General features: G+C 36.9%; 2 protein-coding genes across 4 annotated transcripts; both read right to left on the bottom strand.

The window, feature by feature from the left end:
- Positions 1-586: 586 nt before the first annotated feature.
- LOC116303161 (uncharacterized) lies at positions 587-5,857 on the bottom strand. Of its 3 annotated transcripts, none has more exons than XM_031712656.2 (4): positions 5,588-5,857; positions 4,265-5,103; positions 3,472-3,610; positions 587-2,729 (listed from the first exon to the last, which is right to left on the bottom strand). In XM_031712656.2, the coding sequence occupies exons 2-4, from the start codon at positions 4,935-4,937 to the stop codon at positions 2,510-2,512; spliced, it is 1,032 nt and encodes a 343-aa protein (XP_031568516.1). In that variant the 5' UTR covers positions 4,938-5,103; positions 5,588-5,857; the 3' UTR covers positions 587-2,509. The 3 variants fall into 3 exon arrangements, with proteins under 3 accessions (XP_031568516.1, XP_031568525.1, XP_031568534.1); XM_031712665.2 differs by having other exon boundaries at positions 5,630-5,857; XM_031712674.2 differs by having other exon boundaries at positions 5,693-5,856.
- A 1,828-nt stretch (positions 5,858-7,685) lies between these two features.
- LOC116303156 (uncharacterized) lies at positions 7,686-16,873 on the bottom strand. The gene is made up of 3 exons (XM_031712642.2): positions 16,656-16,873; positions 10,077-11,146; positions 7,686-9,306 (listed from the first exon to the last, which is right to left on the bottom strand). The coding sequence occupies exons 2-3, from the start codon at positions 10,807-10,809 to the stop codon at positions 8,972-8,974; spliced, it is 1,068 nt and encodes a 355-aa protein (XP_031568502.1). The 5' UTR covers positions 10,810-11,146; positions 16,656-16,873; the 3' UTR covers positions 7,686-8,971.
- Positions 16,874-17,541: the final 668 nt, after the last annotated feature.

Below are 17,541 nucleotides of genomic sequence, written 5' to 3'. Positions count from 1 at the left end.
AAAAGAAGCAGAGGGTTGCAGTCTTGGACCTCTTTTTAAAAAAGCACAACTTGCTCAAGCGCAAAATGTACAATAGTGAGAAAGTCCAAGTAATAAATGCTTGGCTGTCTATGCAGCTTTTAAATACTACGACAAGTACAACAGAGGAAGAGCATAAAGTTGATTGTACTTCACGCGAGAACACTGAAGATGATGATACTTCATGTAAGGACACTGATGAGGATACTGAATACTTGGATAGCGACGAAGAAACTGATATTGTTTCTCATGAAATAGGAATCACTGATAGTGAGGAAAACGATGACAGAGAGAAAGAGGAAACCGAAACAATCAATGTTACAAGAAGTGGTAGACGTGTGCAACCTAGAAAATTCTTTTGGTATTTTGATCTAATATAGGTAAATAACCAGTGGATCCTTTTTTCAGGGGTGGGTCATCTGCAATTTTGCTTCTAAACTGGGGTTGGGTCATCACATTTTCAGCATCATTTTATAATGAGCCAAGATATAAAAAAACCCCACTGATTCTATTCTGATTTTGCCCCCCCCCCCCCCCCCCCCCCCCCCCCAACTTAATGACCAGCCCCTTACGAGTTACAATATTTTACATATTTATACTAATTGTAACTATTACCATCAAGCTCTTTCCAGCTACGGTACGTAATTATCTTCTTACGAGTGATTGGAGACTTGTGGAATTACACGATTTATAATACACTCGACAAAATTACTCGATTTGCCAGTGGACAAGAGGAGTACAATTAAATCCCAAATTGTACTCTGTAGAGTCCCAATTACGTTGCTCAGTTTCGTTGAGTGTATTATAAACGAAAAATCGCACAATCGTCTCGTACAATTCGCAATTTATAGATAATCGTGATATTTTGAAAGATCTCAAACTCCAAATCGTCTAAAGACTCGTCCAATAAAAAATCAAAACATCACTGGTGCCTATAAATTCAGAATCGTAATCGAGATTGTACGATTTCCTATACAAAATCTCCATACATACATATACACATCTTTGCCTGCAACTACAGCTGTAATAACAAAGTCAGCTAAACTACCATTCGCTCTCGCGTCGATGCATAGTATTTTGCCTTCCATGGATACCACGTGTCGTTTTATTGAGTATTATTTCTTTATTCGCACGCTTCATATATAAAGTCTATTGGCCTTCCGGGGTTGCGCGGAAAACTGGTAACGAGTAAGACGCGCGCTGAATCATTGGTCTGTATTAGGGGACGCCATTTAGCGTTTTACAGTTTTTGAATGGAGTCATATTTACTTTGGGTGTCGACTATTTTTTAAGAGAGTTTACTAAGCTTTCCACTATATTGAAAAATGTCGTCCCTAAGAAAGCCCCATGATTCAACGCGCGTCCTACCAGTTTTCCACGTAACATCGGACAGGCCGATATTGCTGCAACGTCTGAAAGTAATGGGCATTTAGCAGGACCAAAATATTGAAATGCTTCAACTGGCTTTCAGCTTCATGTTTTGGTAGGGTATTAGTAGGGTATTAGATTTTGCAGCATTGATTTACAGCACGTTCAGGGTACGTAATGCCGTGAACCATAAAATGACTTCCATGTTCCGTTTTCATGTGGATCATCCTTAGTTACGTAACATACCACACACGTGAAAGAGTGTGTTTTATCCAATTTCCATTCACCGAGAATACGCTGACCTACACCATTTCATAGTTCCGTTCAGTGACCACGAATAATAGTCGCGTTCATGTCGAGGTTGTAGTATCCGCGCATAGCAAAACTACAGTTTATCATGAACGGCAATTCCAGCCTCGGCTAGGAACTATCATTACTCGTGGTCACAGAACGGAACTGTGAAATGGCGTCGGGTTGAGTTTGAATAAACGAGGCGTAGCCAAGTTTTTACAACCAACTTCGAGGTGCTTGGATAGAGGATGAAACGCTCTTTCAAGTGTTTGATATAATTTCTGAACTATTAATAATTCTTGGAGAAATTCAAAGCATAAGCTGCCAAATTCAATGCATATTAAGAACACATATCTAAACCTCCTTCTAGTGATTTTCTTTGTTTTGACCTCATAAAGTCATAATGAGTTTTTAAAAGTAAGTTCAAAAACTCATTTTAATGAATAAAATAATTCATGAGGAAAACACAATAGAAATCATGACCGCAAAGAGTTTTATAATTCTGATACATAATCATGTTCATTTGCATAAACTTTAACTTGGATTTTCTTGGGAACATTCACTTTTATCTTAAAAATTTTAGTGAAACACAAAGGAACTAACCTAGACGTTTGTTAATCAATATACAATATTCGTGTCCGTGTTGTATACGATATATCATATACAACACGGCCGCTCATACTGTATATATTACATACGTATACGGTATAGCTACACTACTGCTTCCAACTTGTCGTCAGCAGTATCGTTTCCTACTCATACGAGAACTGATCGCTTATTGTTCGTCATTCTCCCTTCTCAGATGATAACATGACATCAGTCACGTGATTCATTAAAAACAAATACACCCAGCCTTTTTCTCTTCTTTATTTCTCGACTTGGGTTCCTCACACCAGGCCAGACACGGACATAAGTCCATGATGGTTCTCTTACAGCAGAAATAGGTAATAAAGCAGATGAATATAAGAACCCAGAACACAAGTCCTATAGACCAGAAGGTATCAGCCGTACCACCTATCTCATCCTTCAGTGACGGGACTGCAGGAATCACCCTAGATAATAATTATCATTATCAATGTGACGAGGGTTGATAGAGTACAAACACTATATGTGTGTAACATAAATACCACTAAATACTGCTAAATTATGCTAATTCTATTGTTTTCTATTGTTTAATTAGCACTATTTACTACTAGTTAGTGCAAAGTGTTGCACATTTTTAGTGTTTGTACTCTACTACTGGGATAATTATTGCTAAATTGCAGGACTTTTCCAAGGTAAAATTATATAAAAATTCCACGACTTTCATGCCAGTAAGAGCAAATAATTTTTCTAACTCTTTTAGAACAAGCACTTTATACTCAGCTAAGTGTTTGTAGAAAAAAAAAACACACTTTTATAGCATTTTCATTCGCTTTCTTCTTTTCGCTGATGTGGGCCTGCTTCCACTCTGTACACTCACTACCACTACATTTACTATGTTATGCACACTGAACGCTCGACTCTCATATTGATTTTCACCGGAGAAAAACCCTTGTGACACAGGAGAGAACAACACATCGAACAATCTCAATTCACATGTGGCGACCGCAGGGCGACTGACAGCGGTGACTGACAGCGGTGAAAGACGACGCATTAGCAGCGTATAACACACATGCCACCCATGAATAACTTATATATTTTTTCCCCTTTTACTTTTCAATTTGTTGAACCATCAGTTCAACACCAGGAAAAGTAGAGAAAAACTCAAATAAAGGAAGGATAAAAAACACATGAATTATAAATGAGTGTTACCTGAGGGCAGCCACACCCATGCACGGGGTTAGGATAAGTAACGCGTAGATAAAACCAGCAGGCATGACCATGAAGAAACGAAGAAAGTAACAACTCCAGCAGAATGGATTACCGACCCAGAAATATAACGGCATTAAACCTGTCGAGGAGACGGTGAAGAAAGCACGAGGGATAAGGATTGGACCATTAGAGAATTGGAGGTGGGGGGGGGGGGGGGGGGGGAGGGATTGTCTAAATCCCTAAAAATTATCGAGCAAGCGCTTCATATACGAAAAAAAATATCGTGCAACCTCTCATTTTTAGTACAGAAATATTGCAATCCTCCCTCGCTTATTCAATGGTCCATACTTAAGAGCGTAAGATGTCTGTAAGAATCAAACATACGACCGAAAGGCTTAAATTTTGGAATTTTCATTGTGTGGTTAGTTTTTAAAAATACTTTTTTGTTTTTGAGAAAAAAGGGAAAAGAAAATTTGAGCTCCAGGGGCGGTTCTCGCCATCAAAAAAGGCTAAAAATTGCTTGCGTTCGTTTGATCTGCGTAGCAAAACTTTCATTCCAAATAGCCTTATGTTCAAAGTACAGCTCTTCTTTTCTCATTTACAGTTTTTTTTTGTTTTTTTTTTAATTGTACAATTCAAAACATTTCATTTGTGAATGGAAATTAGGGATGATTTGTTAAAGTAGGTAGGCCATCATGAGCGGTAAATCCTGCTAGATATACGTAGTAAATCTGGGGAACAACTCAAATAGATAACCTAAAGCTATCTTATTATTGAGCCAAGATATACATACCTTTATACAAGGCTAACAACCCAATACCGGTTATCATCAATGCAAGCCAAAGCTTAGTATTACTCAAGGACTGTTCTTTAGGAAGTGGCTCCGTAATAGGCGAACATTCCCAGCAGTTTACATCGTTTTTACCCCAAAAATGAACACTGATTTCCATGGCAAGACAGCTTGCAGGGATATCGTGGATAATACTCTCCAGAACCATAAACATACAATGGGTTATGGTGATGTTCTGGTAATACCGAGGTGCTACCTTACCCTCTACTTCAAGCGCAATGTCAGGGTCATGGAAATTTTTACACAGATTAGGAATAAGAATGATCATATGTACGATATATATTGCTGCTCCTACTCCCATTACTAGCATCATAGAGTATTCTAGTACTTCAAGGGTGTCAACATGATCTTCCAAGAGTTTTTTAAGGGTTGAGGAGGAGTTGCCTGGGGTGAATGAAGTGCAGTGGAAAGGACTACTTGTCATGTTACTGCATCGGCGCTGTGTCTTGAACAGTTCGACAAACAAAGCTGCATCTGTGGCGACGTTGAAGCCTTGAAAAATCCCGTAGACAAGAAACTGAATCAGAAATGCGACTTTAGCTGACATGTATCTACAGCATACCTTGCAGACTACTGAGCAACATGATATCATCAGTTCACAAGCACGGTCACACATCTTGATATCCCTACAAATGTATCACTCAATAACACGTAAATATGATCCTACAGTAACAAGAGGAAACATTAGCTACAGCTAATATTATCCACTGAAATTCCGATACGACACGAGTGCTTGTGTTACATCATAGAAGTACAACCAGTAACGCAATCTCTCATCCAACCTTCGAAGATAAAAGAGACAAATTTTGATGAACACCAGTAGATGTTTTCATGAAAAGCAAAGCAAAGGTAATGTATAAAGATTTATAACATGCGAAAACCGCTAGATTAACATGCAGTTTTCTTAGAAATACCGTGACAAATATCCCTCTTTCAAAATAAAGCTTTTCGCTGAAGTCCTTGGGAATAAGAACCATTAACCATTGACACATAACAGTTAAATAAATTCACTTATTTACTAAAATCAACTCATTGAAACATTGGAATCATATTGATGTAGATAATTTAGGTAAATCGAGGTAGCTTAGTGCCCAAGGCGATACTAAGAAGACCAAGAAACTTTCTTTGCTCAGCTATGATGTAAACTAACTTCAATCAGAAGTTTCAGAGTGTAACTGGTGACCTCTGATTATTAACATCGTTCATTATTATACTCATACTAAAATAACATCTGTTATCGTTGGTAATGGACTGATTTATTCTTACTTAATTTTCAAGACGAAATCATTCGTCTGTAGTAAAGTTTACCAGCTATTCCACTGCTATTCGCCTTTATCTTTGTCGATATCTCTTTCCTATTGAGATGCTTACCCAGAAGGGATCCACTGATGAAAAGAACGTTGGCGCTTTGGATTTTAAACCACGTTAAAAAAAATGAGCTCAAAGTTTAAGAAAGTATGGTTACTTTAGAATGTGTAAATGAGCAAGTAACTACGTCAAACTCGAAGGATATTTGCATAAATGTTGGTTTGTGGTACGCTTGACTGCGTGCTTTTGAATAACTCGTCACCAGGATCCCTCGTACCTCTGACAGTTCAGTCGGCATGGAAACAGACTGATCGCGCGCGCGAAAGTCTAAGGTCATACTCAAATACAAGGCTTTGGAGGACCAGCTGGCTAGTGTTAATCATCATATTCTGATTTTCACTTAAAATGATAATTTAAAGTAAATAGAATTTTTAAATCGCGAAAATTGTGAAACTAGGGACGTTCATGGACAAAAGATTCCATCGTCAGATTTTTTTGAATTTAACGTGATGAAAGCACATTATACTAGAAGTAAAATACTTCAACGACTGCGTTTAGCCCCCCCCCCCCCCTCCCGGGGGGGGGGGGTACTACCACCCCAACATTTTACATACCCTACCCCAGACTAAAACTAAGAATTGTACACCCTATCTTAGACTAAAATACGGCTTTACAATCGATTGCAATCAATATTTACTAACATTTCTATTGTTTTTGGTCGGCAGAAAGCGTAGCCTATTCGCCACACGAAAACAACCAAATCGTTAACCCTATCCCAGACTAAAATGGCACCCTATCCCAGACAAAATGTCAAAAAATTATACCCTACCCCAGACCCAAAAGCCGAAAAACCATACCCTATAGGGCGGCACATACCCGTATAGCAAATATAGGGGAGTACCCCGCCCCGGGCGTTTAGCCTTGCGAATGCGTGAAAGATCCTTTTTACGATAAAAACGCACGAACAACGTAAACATGGAAAGCTGTAAAAAATAAGCCATAATTTACTGAAAAAAATACATTGATCGCCCATTTATCGTCTAGAAAAACAAAGAATAATTAGTGGGCATTTAAATTCTGTGTTAAAAATAAAAATAATGAAATTTTATTGTTTTTGAATTATTTCATATATTATTTTTATTTATCATAAGAGAGGGTGTAGGGCCTTCACGTTATGCTAAATTCTGTTCCAATTATGCACAAAATATGCAATTTCGATTTGATCCCATCGTCAGATTTTTATATTCTTTAGTAAATTTGAGTATTACAAATTACTTCCAAAAAACGAAATAAGAAAGGGGGCTTTGTTTTAGAGCTATAAGAGGTTGAAGGGAGAAGTTTTCTTGATATTTTACTATCAAAACATTGGAATGAAGTTATCACGTTGAACGACGCTCACTAAATTCATGCGTTGAAAGGATGCGCGCGAACAATGACCATGAACGTCCTTAAGGTGTCGCGAAAATTTCATTAAAAAGGTAGAAACATTTTCCTGACAGTCCGATGAACGTAGCCTGTGTACGACCGGGCTTTCCACCCCTCCCCCTACGGGGAAATGCGGAGTGGTCTCAGTTCACGTGATCCCTTGACACCTGATCCTCGAAATTTTTAAGTTATATTTTGTTTGTTGATCAGGTCAAAAGACGTGCATGCGCATTAGCTAACTTAGGGCTCTTTCTTTCTTTTCTCTTTAGTGCGCATGCGCATTCCCTCAAATGTAGTCCCGAGTCAGGGAAGGGCCAATCTCGTACCCAGAACCCACGTTCCTCTTGGTTAGTGTCGAGAAACGTTTCTCAGTACTGACCAAGAGGAACGCAGGCTCTGGGTACGAGAATGGGGAGGGGCAATACCGCAGCGAAACAGGGCTCCATCCTATAGTTTTAGAGACTTCTAGTCTATAGATTGTTTGTTTTAATGGCTGCTAATTGAGCCTGAGAACAGGAAAACAAGAGAGTTATGGGAAAGAGGGGACTGGAAACCGAGGAATGATAATTGTGGAGCGATGAGAGGGGACTGGAGAAGCAAAGTTTTCGCGAAAAAGAAGAATCTTCTAAACTTAAATCAGTCATCTTTATTTTCCCCCATCTTAATACAGCCACATAGTTTTACTTCAAAATTAATTATTCCAATTCCTTCAGTTTGTTTGATATGATCATAATGATGATAGTTCAAGTAATGCGATGATAGTTAATTCATATAACAATTTCTTTATAATATAAAATAATCTCTGACATACAGACATCTTACACTTCTTATTGCTTAATCTGGGAGCCAAAGATCCCAGGCGCCGAGAGTACATCTTTATCCGCCTGGTTAGACAAATGAATAAGAAAAACTCCTTCTATACATAAATTAAGAAACGAAAATTTGTCCCCTATGGTACCACTGAAAGATGTGCCTTACCTGGGTCAGGCGTTCGAGGCGTATTTTAACCTAACGTTCTCCTCGACTAATGGCGAACGTTTTTACATGAGGTTTCCGAGAATGGTATAGTAGTACTCTGGTGGTGACAACTCTTAATTTATCTATTTTATACTAGGGCTTGCAAAATAAAACCGCTGGTCAACTGATAATAAGACATGCCTGCACGCCAAATGAATAATTAAGTAATAAATAAAGTCGAGAAAAAAACTGGTCCGAGTTGGCATTTCAGTGCATTGTGGGACTGTTTTAGCCGCCATCTTGGAAATATGCCTCTAAAATAATCCCATAATGCACTGCGATGCCAACTCGACCAAGTTATTTCCTCAACGGGAACATTACGCCCAATTACTAACATTGATATCTCAATCTCTTAACCTCTCTTAACAGCTGCAAATAGTATGCTTTTTGCATCAGTTTGATTAAACCATAGTTGACAGTAGTCAAAACGAAGCCTTTTTTCGCTAGAGAATTTCATAGTTACTGGATTAACATTGATCTACATACAGGCAGAGAATGGTTGAACGAACGGACGGATATAGACAGACAGCGCGACAGACTGACTTCAAATCGAAGGGAATTTAACGTTAGGGCCCCATTAATGTTTCTGTGACCAAACAGGCACGTTATTTGTAGAGGTTTTTTTTCCCTTTCGAATTTACAACAGTATGAGAATATCACTAATGGAAACTAACGACCCATGGAAGCAAACCTCATGAAGAAGCAATACCGGCCACAAAACAACTATTCTCTTTGTGACCCCTTAATAACATATGTATTCACATGTATATATAATTATATGTGCATGCTCCTAAAGCGAATCCCACTCCTGAATTAAGATGATACTCTGGTACGCACATATATTCAGTTCCAGTGCCTGCGCAGAGTGGGGTATCTCCGCTGTCCAAATGAACTGCATGCTCAGCAACATAGACATCCTTTTCCATCCTCCTTCTTTTTGCATTCACAACACATAGAACATATGCACTTGCCGCACAAAAGCCAGTACAAGAGCGCGATGATGGCAAAGATGCCGTAGAAGAAGAGGCCAAAGGTCCAGATGGTGTCGGCAAACGTGCCCATTTCTTTCTTCATCGACGGTTCCACCACGAACAGACGGTTTAAGGCAACACCCATGGATGGCGCAAGGGTCAAGACGCAGTAAAGGAATCCCGCGGGTAGGACGACGCAGATACGTAGAGGATAACACGCCCAGCAGAATGGGTTACCTATCCATGCGTACAAGGGTAGAATACCTGTGGATTGAAAGCAAAATAAAATGATGAAGGTATCGAGGAATAAAGGCACTTAGTCTACAGACTACCAACTTAACTTTCTAATTATTACGAGGGCTGCAAAATTCCAATTCTATCTGTGCGTTAAAATTAGGTAGACTTAAGGTTCGAGTTGATTTGAATAATCACTCTCCCAAGGCGCGCGCTTCAGCCATTTGTTTTATCATATTGCTTTTGTTGCTGTTGTTTGTTGTTGTTGTTGTTGCTCTAAATTTGTTTGTTTGCTCGTTTTGTTATCTACGGATTTGCAATTGCTTTGATTTTTTATTTTTTTAAAAATTTTTTGTGCTAAATGCATTTCATATGCATGTTTTAGTATAATAACACAAGTTCGGTAATACGGTTGTACGGTTTCTTTACATGCATGTTTGAGCCTTAACTGAGATGAACTGACAAACATCTATACCACGTGACCTCATTGTTTATTTTTACCACAATTGTGAATTTTCTCGCTTTCTGATTGGTCTAGAGCCAGGGGAAATAGGAGGACGTCCCTCTAATTTACGTCAGCAAATCACACGCGCGCTCAAAACCATTTTTCCTTCAAATTTACATCATTTTTGTAATTAAATTCCCAATTTTATGTGGTAAAAAAATGCTGTGGACTCCCTTGGTTACGTCTCTTGATTCCACAACATTTTGACGACTAAATGACGAAAAGTTTTGATAAATAAGAAGACATACCACGAAAAACTGGAGGAAATTGGTTAAATATTCCATAATCTACGTACCTTTGTATATGCTGACCAGGGCTATCGAACCAAGTAGCAGTCCAAGCCACTTCTCGCATCCTGGTAACGATTGGTCAACAGCAGGAAGAAGATCCATGGACGCGGCGCATTCCCAGCAGTTTACCCCTCCTATCCCCCACATCTGCGCGCACATCTCGATAGCCAACGACGACATCGGCATATCATGAATGACACTTTCAAGAAGCAGAAAAAGAGTATGAATCTGCAAGATCTTCTGGTAGTACGCCGGGGCCTCGGCAAGCATGTTCTCGAAGTTCTCGTCTCTCCAATGTCTGCAGGCGTTTGGAAACAGCACAGCAATATGAACCACGTAGATTCCACCAGAGAGACAGATGAAGAAGAAGAAGACGCCTTGTAGGATTTGCAGCGTTTGTATCTGATCCATCAGGTGACCTTGCGTGACGTTTGACAAACTATTGAAGCAGTAGATGTGGTCTGTTACATTGGTAGTGTTGCCAATATAGATAATCGTAGTTGCCAAAGCGTTACATTTCGAGTACATTTTGGTCGTTTCGAAGAATATCCCCACGTCTGTCCCGATGTTGAAACCTTGGAAGAGTGCGTACAGGAATATTTGGATGAAAAATCCCGCGCCTGGAGAAACAGGGTTGCAGAAGCATTTGCAGAGGGCACGGCACATTGCCATGCAGCTTTTGCCAAGGCACTTGAATGTTAAGCCGATGCATTTTCCAATACAAGTGAAGAGGCACATCTTTGAAGTGTTTTAAGTTATTACTAAGCGTGATATGTATATGAGTATTAAGCAATCAAGTCCACATAAGCAAAGCTAAGGCAGCGTGTTAAGTATTGACCAATGAACAAATAGTATTTTCTTCAGATATATTTTTCAGCGTTTCTACAGTATAATTATACTTCCAGTTTCTTTGTTTCAATTGTGAATACGCTGTTCTGTGTCTCATAGAGACGGAGCCGTGTAGCAAGGCGAAGTCTTCTGTGACCACTTGACAGTTGCTACTGAGCTTTGTGAGGACTTTCCTCATACAAAAACATCTTTGTCTTGCTGCCTTTCACACCATCTGCACCAAAACCTGTAAGGAAAGAACAGCAAAATTCAAATTTTTATAATATGGATATTTTAACTCGGGATAGTATTCGAATTGCATTTGAATCAAAATAGCCAATCAAGTTTTAAATAAAAGTGAGATTAATCTTAGGGGATCCAGTATTTTGTCATAACCGTCATACAAGCGCTGATAGTATCTCATTCCTACACAAACCATGGAAATTCGGTTTTAAAATCGTTATTGCCGGTTTTCAATCACTCCCAACGGAATAGAATAACAAAAGACAAGGCGGCCATGTTGGATGATATAACAAAAAAGACTAACGAAGAAGAATCATTTGTTACTATATTCATCTAACATGGCGGCTGTGAAAACAATCAATTGGAACTTTTTGTAAAACTATAAATTTCCATCCCGCGGACGCCATTGAATTTCAATAATCAATCTCAAAACCTAATTTTGACCTAAATATGTGTTAAAAGATTCTTTTAGTAGCGATCAGAACAATTAGATATTTTCTTAAATATTTTGTTACACCCACATTGCAGCTTCTGACTGACTCCGGCCTAGAGTGCATACCATATATCCATGAAAAAGTTAACGGAAAAAATTGTACAATTATAGTGCAAAGTTTTGTAGTTCTGTAGGAGAGAGTAAAATTTTTGTTTTTACTTTCAATTGGTGATTCTTTTATTAAGCTACTTGTAAAGAACGGAGAACGGAGTTACGAAATGCAGCTTTATTACGATCTCTCATAATAATAATAATAATAAATAATCTTTATTGAGGTTATCGCTGTCACCATAAGGTGATTTACAAGAGAGACCTCTAAAATAAATATATAACAAAAAAGAAAAATGAAGACTAAAATATAAATATATAAAAAATAACAAAAATGTAAATTTACAAATAATGACAATGTTAGAATGCAGACACTAAATGTGTGCAACACAGAAGCTAGGCATATTACCACTGAACTTTACAGTGCTCAGTAGCAATAGAGCAGAGTGTTGCACACATTCAGTGTCCGCATATCAAATAGTCAAATATTAAAAATAGATATTATATATGAGATATGAATAGGATTAATTAAAAACTATTAGTGTCGATATTAAAAACTATTTAAATTTCTTAAAGCTCTTTTAAAACTAGCTAATGATGGGCTTTGTCTAATTGATAAGTCTAATTCATTCCAGTCGTTTGAGGCAAAATTTGTCGATGTCCAGTGACCCCAGTTTCTAGTAGAAGCACTCTTACGGATATTGTTCTTAGATCTAGTGTTATAATTGTGTATGTCTTTATTAAATACTAAGTTAAAACGATGTGAAAATAAATCATTTAAACATTTATAAAGAAAAGTTGCCCTATGCTCGGCCCTACGTCTTGCAAGAGTTTTCCATTTCAGTTTATTCAGGGCCTCATTAGAAGATGATCTCATAGGTAAGTCTAGAATTATTTTTGCAGCTTTGTTGTGTAAAGTTTGAAGCTGCAACATTAGAGTGGAATTGCCCCTATCACCCCATACAATGTCTGCGTAATCAAATAATGGTAATACATAGCTGTTAAAATACAGCAATCTAGCATCTAAAGGTAGACAATAACGAATACGTTTAAGTAGACCTAGCTTCTTATTTATCTTGGAGAACATTTGATCAACATGATCTTGCCAATTTAAGCGACTGTTGATAACAATACCTAAATACTTAAATGAAGTAACTTCATCAAGGTCTGTATTATCAATATTAAATGTAATAGAGTCTATCTTAATCAGTCGTTGACTGCTACCAATGATCATAAACTTAGATTTACTTGTACTAAGTGTCAAGTGATTTAACTTTAGCCATTTGTTCAGTTTTTCCAAGTCTGAGTTCATGTAGGACTTGATATTGTGCAGAGATTTATCAGAAATGAAGAGAACAGTATCATCTGCGTAAAGAGTTACGTCACAGTGTTCCAAGTGATCTGGTAAATCATTGATATACAACGAAAACAGTAAGGGACCCAAAATGGAGCCCTGAGGTACACCAATTTGGACTAATTCTGGACCAGATTTTGTGTCATTGCAGACCGTCACTTGGCATCTATTGGATAGGTAGGATTCAAACCAGTTGTAAGCAGGAGAAGTATTCAGAACACCAAGACTGCATAACTTAGATAGTAGGATAGAATGATTTATCGTGTCAAAGGCCTTAGTCAAGTCAATAAACACAGCACCAGTAAGCTTTCCTTTATCCATGGATGAGAGAATTTTGTCTGTAAACATAGCCGAAGCAGTGACAGTAGAAGAGTTTAGTCTGAAGCCAAATTGTTTTTGAGAAAGCAGGTTATTATTACGGAGATAAGAGTAAAGTTGCATGTGTACGACTTTCTCTAAAAGTTTGCTAATAGTGGGCAGTACCGATATCGGTCTATAATTAGAAGGATCTTGCTTACTACCCTTTTTAAAAAGAGGAGATACCTTTGCCAATTTCCATGTAGACGGAAAACAGCCAGTGTCTATGGAGATGTTAAATAACGATGTGAGACTTGGTGCAATAACATCAGCAGCATCCTTTAACAAACGAGAACTTATTTTGTCTAAACCAACTGCTTTGTTAGGTTTAAGTTCATTTATCATTTTTACAACAGACTCATAATTGATCGCTTGAAATTCAAAAATGCTGGAGGCTTGTTTAACGCCATTAGCTGTCAAAGTGTTCCTCATTGAGAATTTCTCAGCAAGCTTTAAGCCGATAGTTGCAAAAAACTTGTTGAAGATTGATGACATTGATGTAGGGTTGGTATGAGTAATCCCATCTGATATTAAGCTGGTTATATTGTGTTTGTGTGAATTACTTCCAGGTATGACTTCCTTGATAGATTTCCATAGATCACTAGAATTATTTCGAGAGTCTTTAATAAGATTGCAGTAATACTCCGATTTAGACTTTTTGATTTTACGTTGGACCTTATTTCTTAAAGCACGATATTTTGTCCAATGAGAATTAGTTTTTTTACCTTTAGCCTTTTTGAGATGGTAATTGCGATTTCTCATCAAGGTTGCAATTTCAGAAGTCATCCAAGGAGTCCGAGATCCTCTTACTCTACGTGTTTTAGTTGGCGCATGCTCTTCCGCAACTTCTAGAAATAATTTGTTCCAAGTTTGAACACAGCCTTCTAAGTCTTCAGGGTTATTAAGAGCAACGTGCCATGGGGCATTATTGAGATCTTGTCTGAAAGATGATTTGTTGTATGACTTAAAACTTCGGTATTCAAGTGTTTTTGGCGGAACCTGTATAAGACCACTTTTGAAAACACAATGCACCATTGAGTGATCACTGATACCAAAATCCTTTACTCCAGAATCAACAATTTTGTGAGCATTGTCAGTGAATATTAAATCAATTTGACTTTCAGAATTTTCAGTGATGCGTGTTGGAGAGTCAATTATTTGTTTAAGATCGTGAAGGTCTACTATTCCCTTGAGTTTTCGTCTATCTGACTGATTTACATTTCTTTTCTTTTTACTTGAATAATCAATGTTGAAATCGCCAAGTATAATTTTGTTAAAGTGGGATTCAATTCCGTCCAAAGAATTATTAAAATCTTCAAGAAATTTATGAAACAGGTCTCGAAACAGGTTGTAGAAAGTTCGTTTGCTCACCAGTATATTTCACCCATTGGAATCAAGATGTTCATTCATTTGCTCTCAGTGAATTAATCAGCACGTGATAAATGAGCTGCAAAGGGTCTCTATTTGTGCAAATTTGTGGAATTTCTTACAACGTTTTTCACGGGTATACTATATGCACTCTACGAGCGGACTGCAACATCCATAAAAGCACAAAAAATGCCATGCCAGACATTGAATTTTAGATTTCTATGTTCTGTGTTTTATTTTAAGATAATATTCGGCGAAATGTTTTCTCTCGGCGCGGAAATCAATTTCGTTGACGGCATCAGAAAATTTGCAGCGCGGTCTATCTGCAGCCCGCAGCATATTTTGATGATAGCGATTGAGATCTAATATAGCCTGTTAAGACTATAACTAAAATAACACAATTCAATTTAAGCATCTTTAAATTGAGAAGTAAAACCAATGAAATATAAAAACGTATCGTTAAACAACACGAACACGTGCAGTGAGGACCATTGTATGATGGGCAACGAACCAGCTATTTTTAAAACACTCAAACAATCGCAAAATATCGTTATAAAAACGATTAAAAATGAAAGAACAAGTATAATATACTTTGTGTTTCTGTCTATTCAATTGAAAATGTTGATCATTTGGTTCTTGTTTCATTGAGATTAGTTACGATTTTCACTACAAAACATATGGCACTAATGGAAAACGCTTTTTTTTTAAAAACTGCGGATCTAAACTTAATGAAAATAAGAAAATGGCAAAATATGTTTAACTATCGACCACACGGAACTCGTTCCTTCGAATTTTAAGGCCATTTTTAAGCCGTCGTAATAAAAATATTAAATGAATAATCTCCTTGCTCTCTTCCTCTTCTCAAAACAATTGAGACTCAACATTTTATTTGAAAAAGGAATACAAAAACCTACTATAAAAGCCTATTACTTCCGATGGATACTGACATTAAAACTATGCTCATTGACTTGCAAATTTCTGTTCAAACCTTGGAGATCGGCGAAAAAAATATCAACATGGAAACCAAAAATGTCGTTAGAATTTGAAAAATGAGCGAAAATAGTTTCAATATTATGTCGAAGTTATATCAGAATGAAGCGAAAGCCGTAAAGGACTTTTTTAGAATTATGAAGAATTCTGAGTGAAAATTTAGGCGAATAAAAAAGAGAAAGAAATTAATGTAATTTAAACTCAAAGTTGAGCGCTACACAAGTCAGTATTTAAGTTGTATTTAAGTTCATGTGAATAGCTAAATACAATGAATCTAACTGACCAAATGCTATATATTTTAAGGATTCATGAAGAAATTCTAAAATTCTACGAGAAAATCGCTTTGAAACCCCACAAAATAAAATGACATATCTCACATTTCTTTTTTTCGTTCGAATCGAAGCTTTTAAGTCTTCACAAATTTGTTTTTCAAAACTCGCTTGTCAACTCAGTTTTTTTGCGACATTTTTACGTCTAATAATTAATTTTTATTTTTGGTACGTAAATCTTGGATTTATGCAAAGTGAAGATTTCAAATATTTGAGAATTCTGATCTGAGCGAATTTCAACGCCTTCGCATCGAAAAAAAATCATACTGTTGACTGAATTCTGCCGTCCGTCATGAAATACAAAATTCGTCGAAACTGTTCTTCGACAAGGCATTTATTTTTGTCCCTAAGGCTTTGATTTTGAACGTAAATTCAATGAAATAAAATTTTAAAGCGATTCACTGCGGTCGAAAGCTCAAGGTTTTGAATATAATTATCCTCAGACCAAACGGCGATTGTCAAAAAATCTAAGAAAGATTATTTGCTTGTATGAAGGCTTTTCGCTCTATTAATCGCACGAGGAAAGAGGTGAGGTGAAAATGAGGAATAATGTTGATAAGAAGTAACGTCTCACCTTAGATTTCCAGAGGAAAACCAACAGTAGAGCGAGAATGTTTTCCCGTCAAATTCCCGTTGTTTTCAGCTGTTTCCCAAGAAGGCGTCCCTTCGCTGGCATGAGTACGAGGTTAGGGTAATTATACCACCCGAGGCCTGGATGCTCAGCCGTGCCGTATACAACAGCTGGTTTTGTTGCATATTGGCGATAGAATTCTTAAAAATTAATAAATTGATTTTTTTTGTTTGTTAAATGGGAAAAAAATATGAAGCATATGTTTGAGGAACAATAAGACAAAAAAAATAAGTTTGAGAAGAAAAAAAGAGAGAGAGAGAGAGAGAGAGAGAGAGAAAAAAAAAAAAAGAAACTAAAAATAAACAAAAAAAAAAAAAAAAAAAAGAAAATAAGCAAAAAAAAAAAAGGAAATATAAAGAATGGAAATAGAATGGAAATAGAAAGGAAAAGAAAAAAAGATAGAAAACAAAGAAAAACAAAAGAGGAAAAAGATAGAAAAACAAAGAAAAGGAAAAAGAAAGAGAAGAAACGAAAAACAAAGGAAAAGAATGAAAAAAGGTAAGAGAAACAAAAAATAAAAAAGAATGACAAAGAAAGAAAAAAAGGAAGGAAAAAAAGAAAGAAAGAAAAAGAAGAAAAAAAAAAAAAAAAAAAAAAAAAGAGAAAAAAGAGAAAAAGAAAGAGAAAAAGAAAGAAAAGAGAAAGAAAAAAGTAAAGGAAAAAAATTGTAAAGAATAACAGAAAGTAATTAATAAAGAAATGAAGAATTGAAGAGCGAGATATTTTTGTCATCATGTATGTAAGGAATGCCTGTCCTTTTAGAAGTCCAAATGTAATAAATACTGTGCTATGTTGTAAGGATGAAGTATACAAAGCACTACATATAACT

Source organism: Actinia tenebrosa, unplaced genomic scaffold (genome assembly GCF_029948245.1).
Source record: "Actinia tenebrosa isolate PJP-AT-01 unplaced genomic scaffold, QUT_ActTen_1.0 PGA_scaffold7__59_contigs__length_16204524, whole genome shotgun sequence".
In the NCBI taxonomy this organism is placed as follows: domain Eukaryota; kingdom Metazoa; phylum Cnidaria; class Anthozoa; order Actiniaria; family Actiniidae; genus Actinia; species Actinia tenebrosa.
The sequence above is the reverse complement of the archived record's forward strand: the minus strand, read 5'-3'. Positions and strand labels throughout refer to the sequence as shown.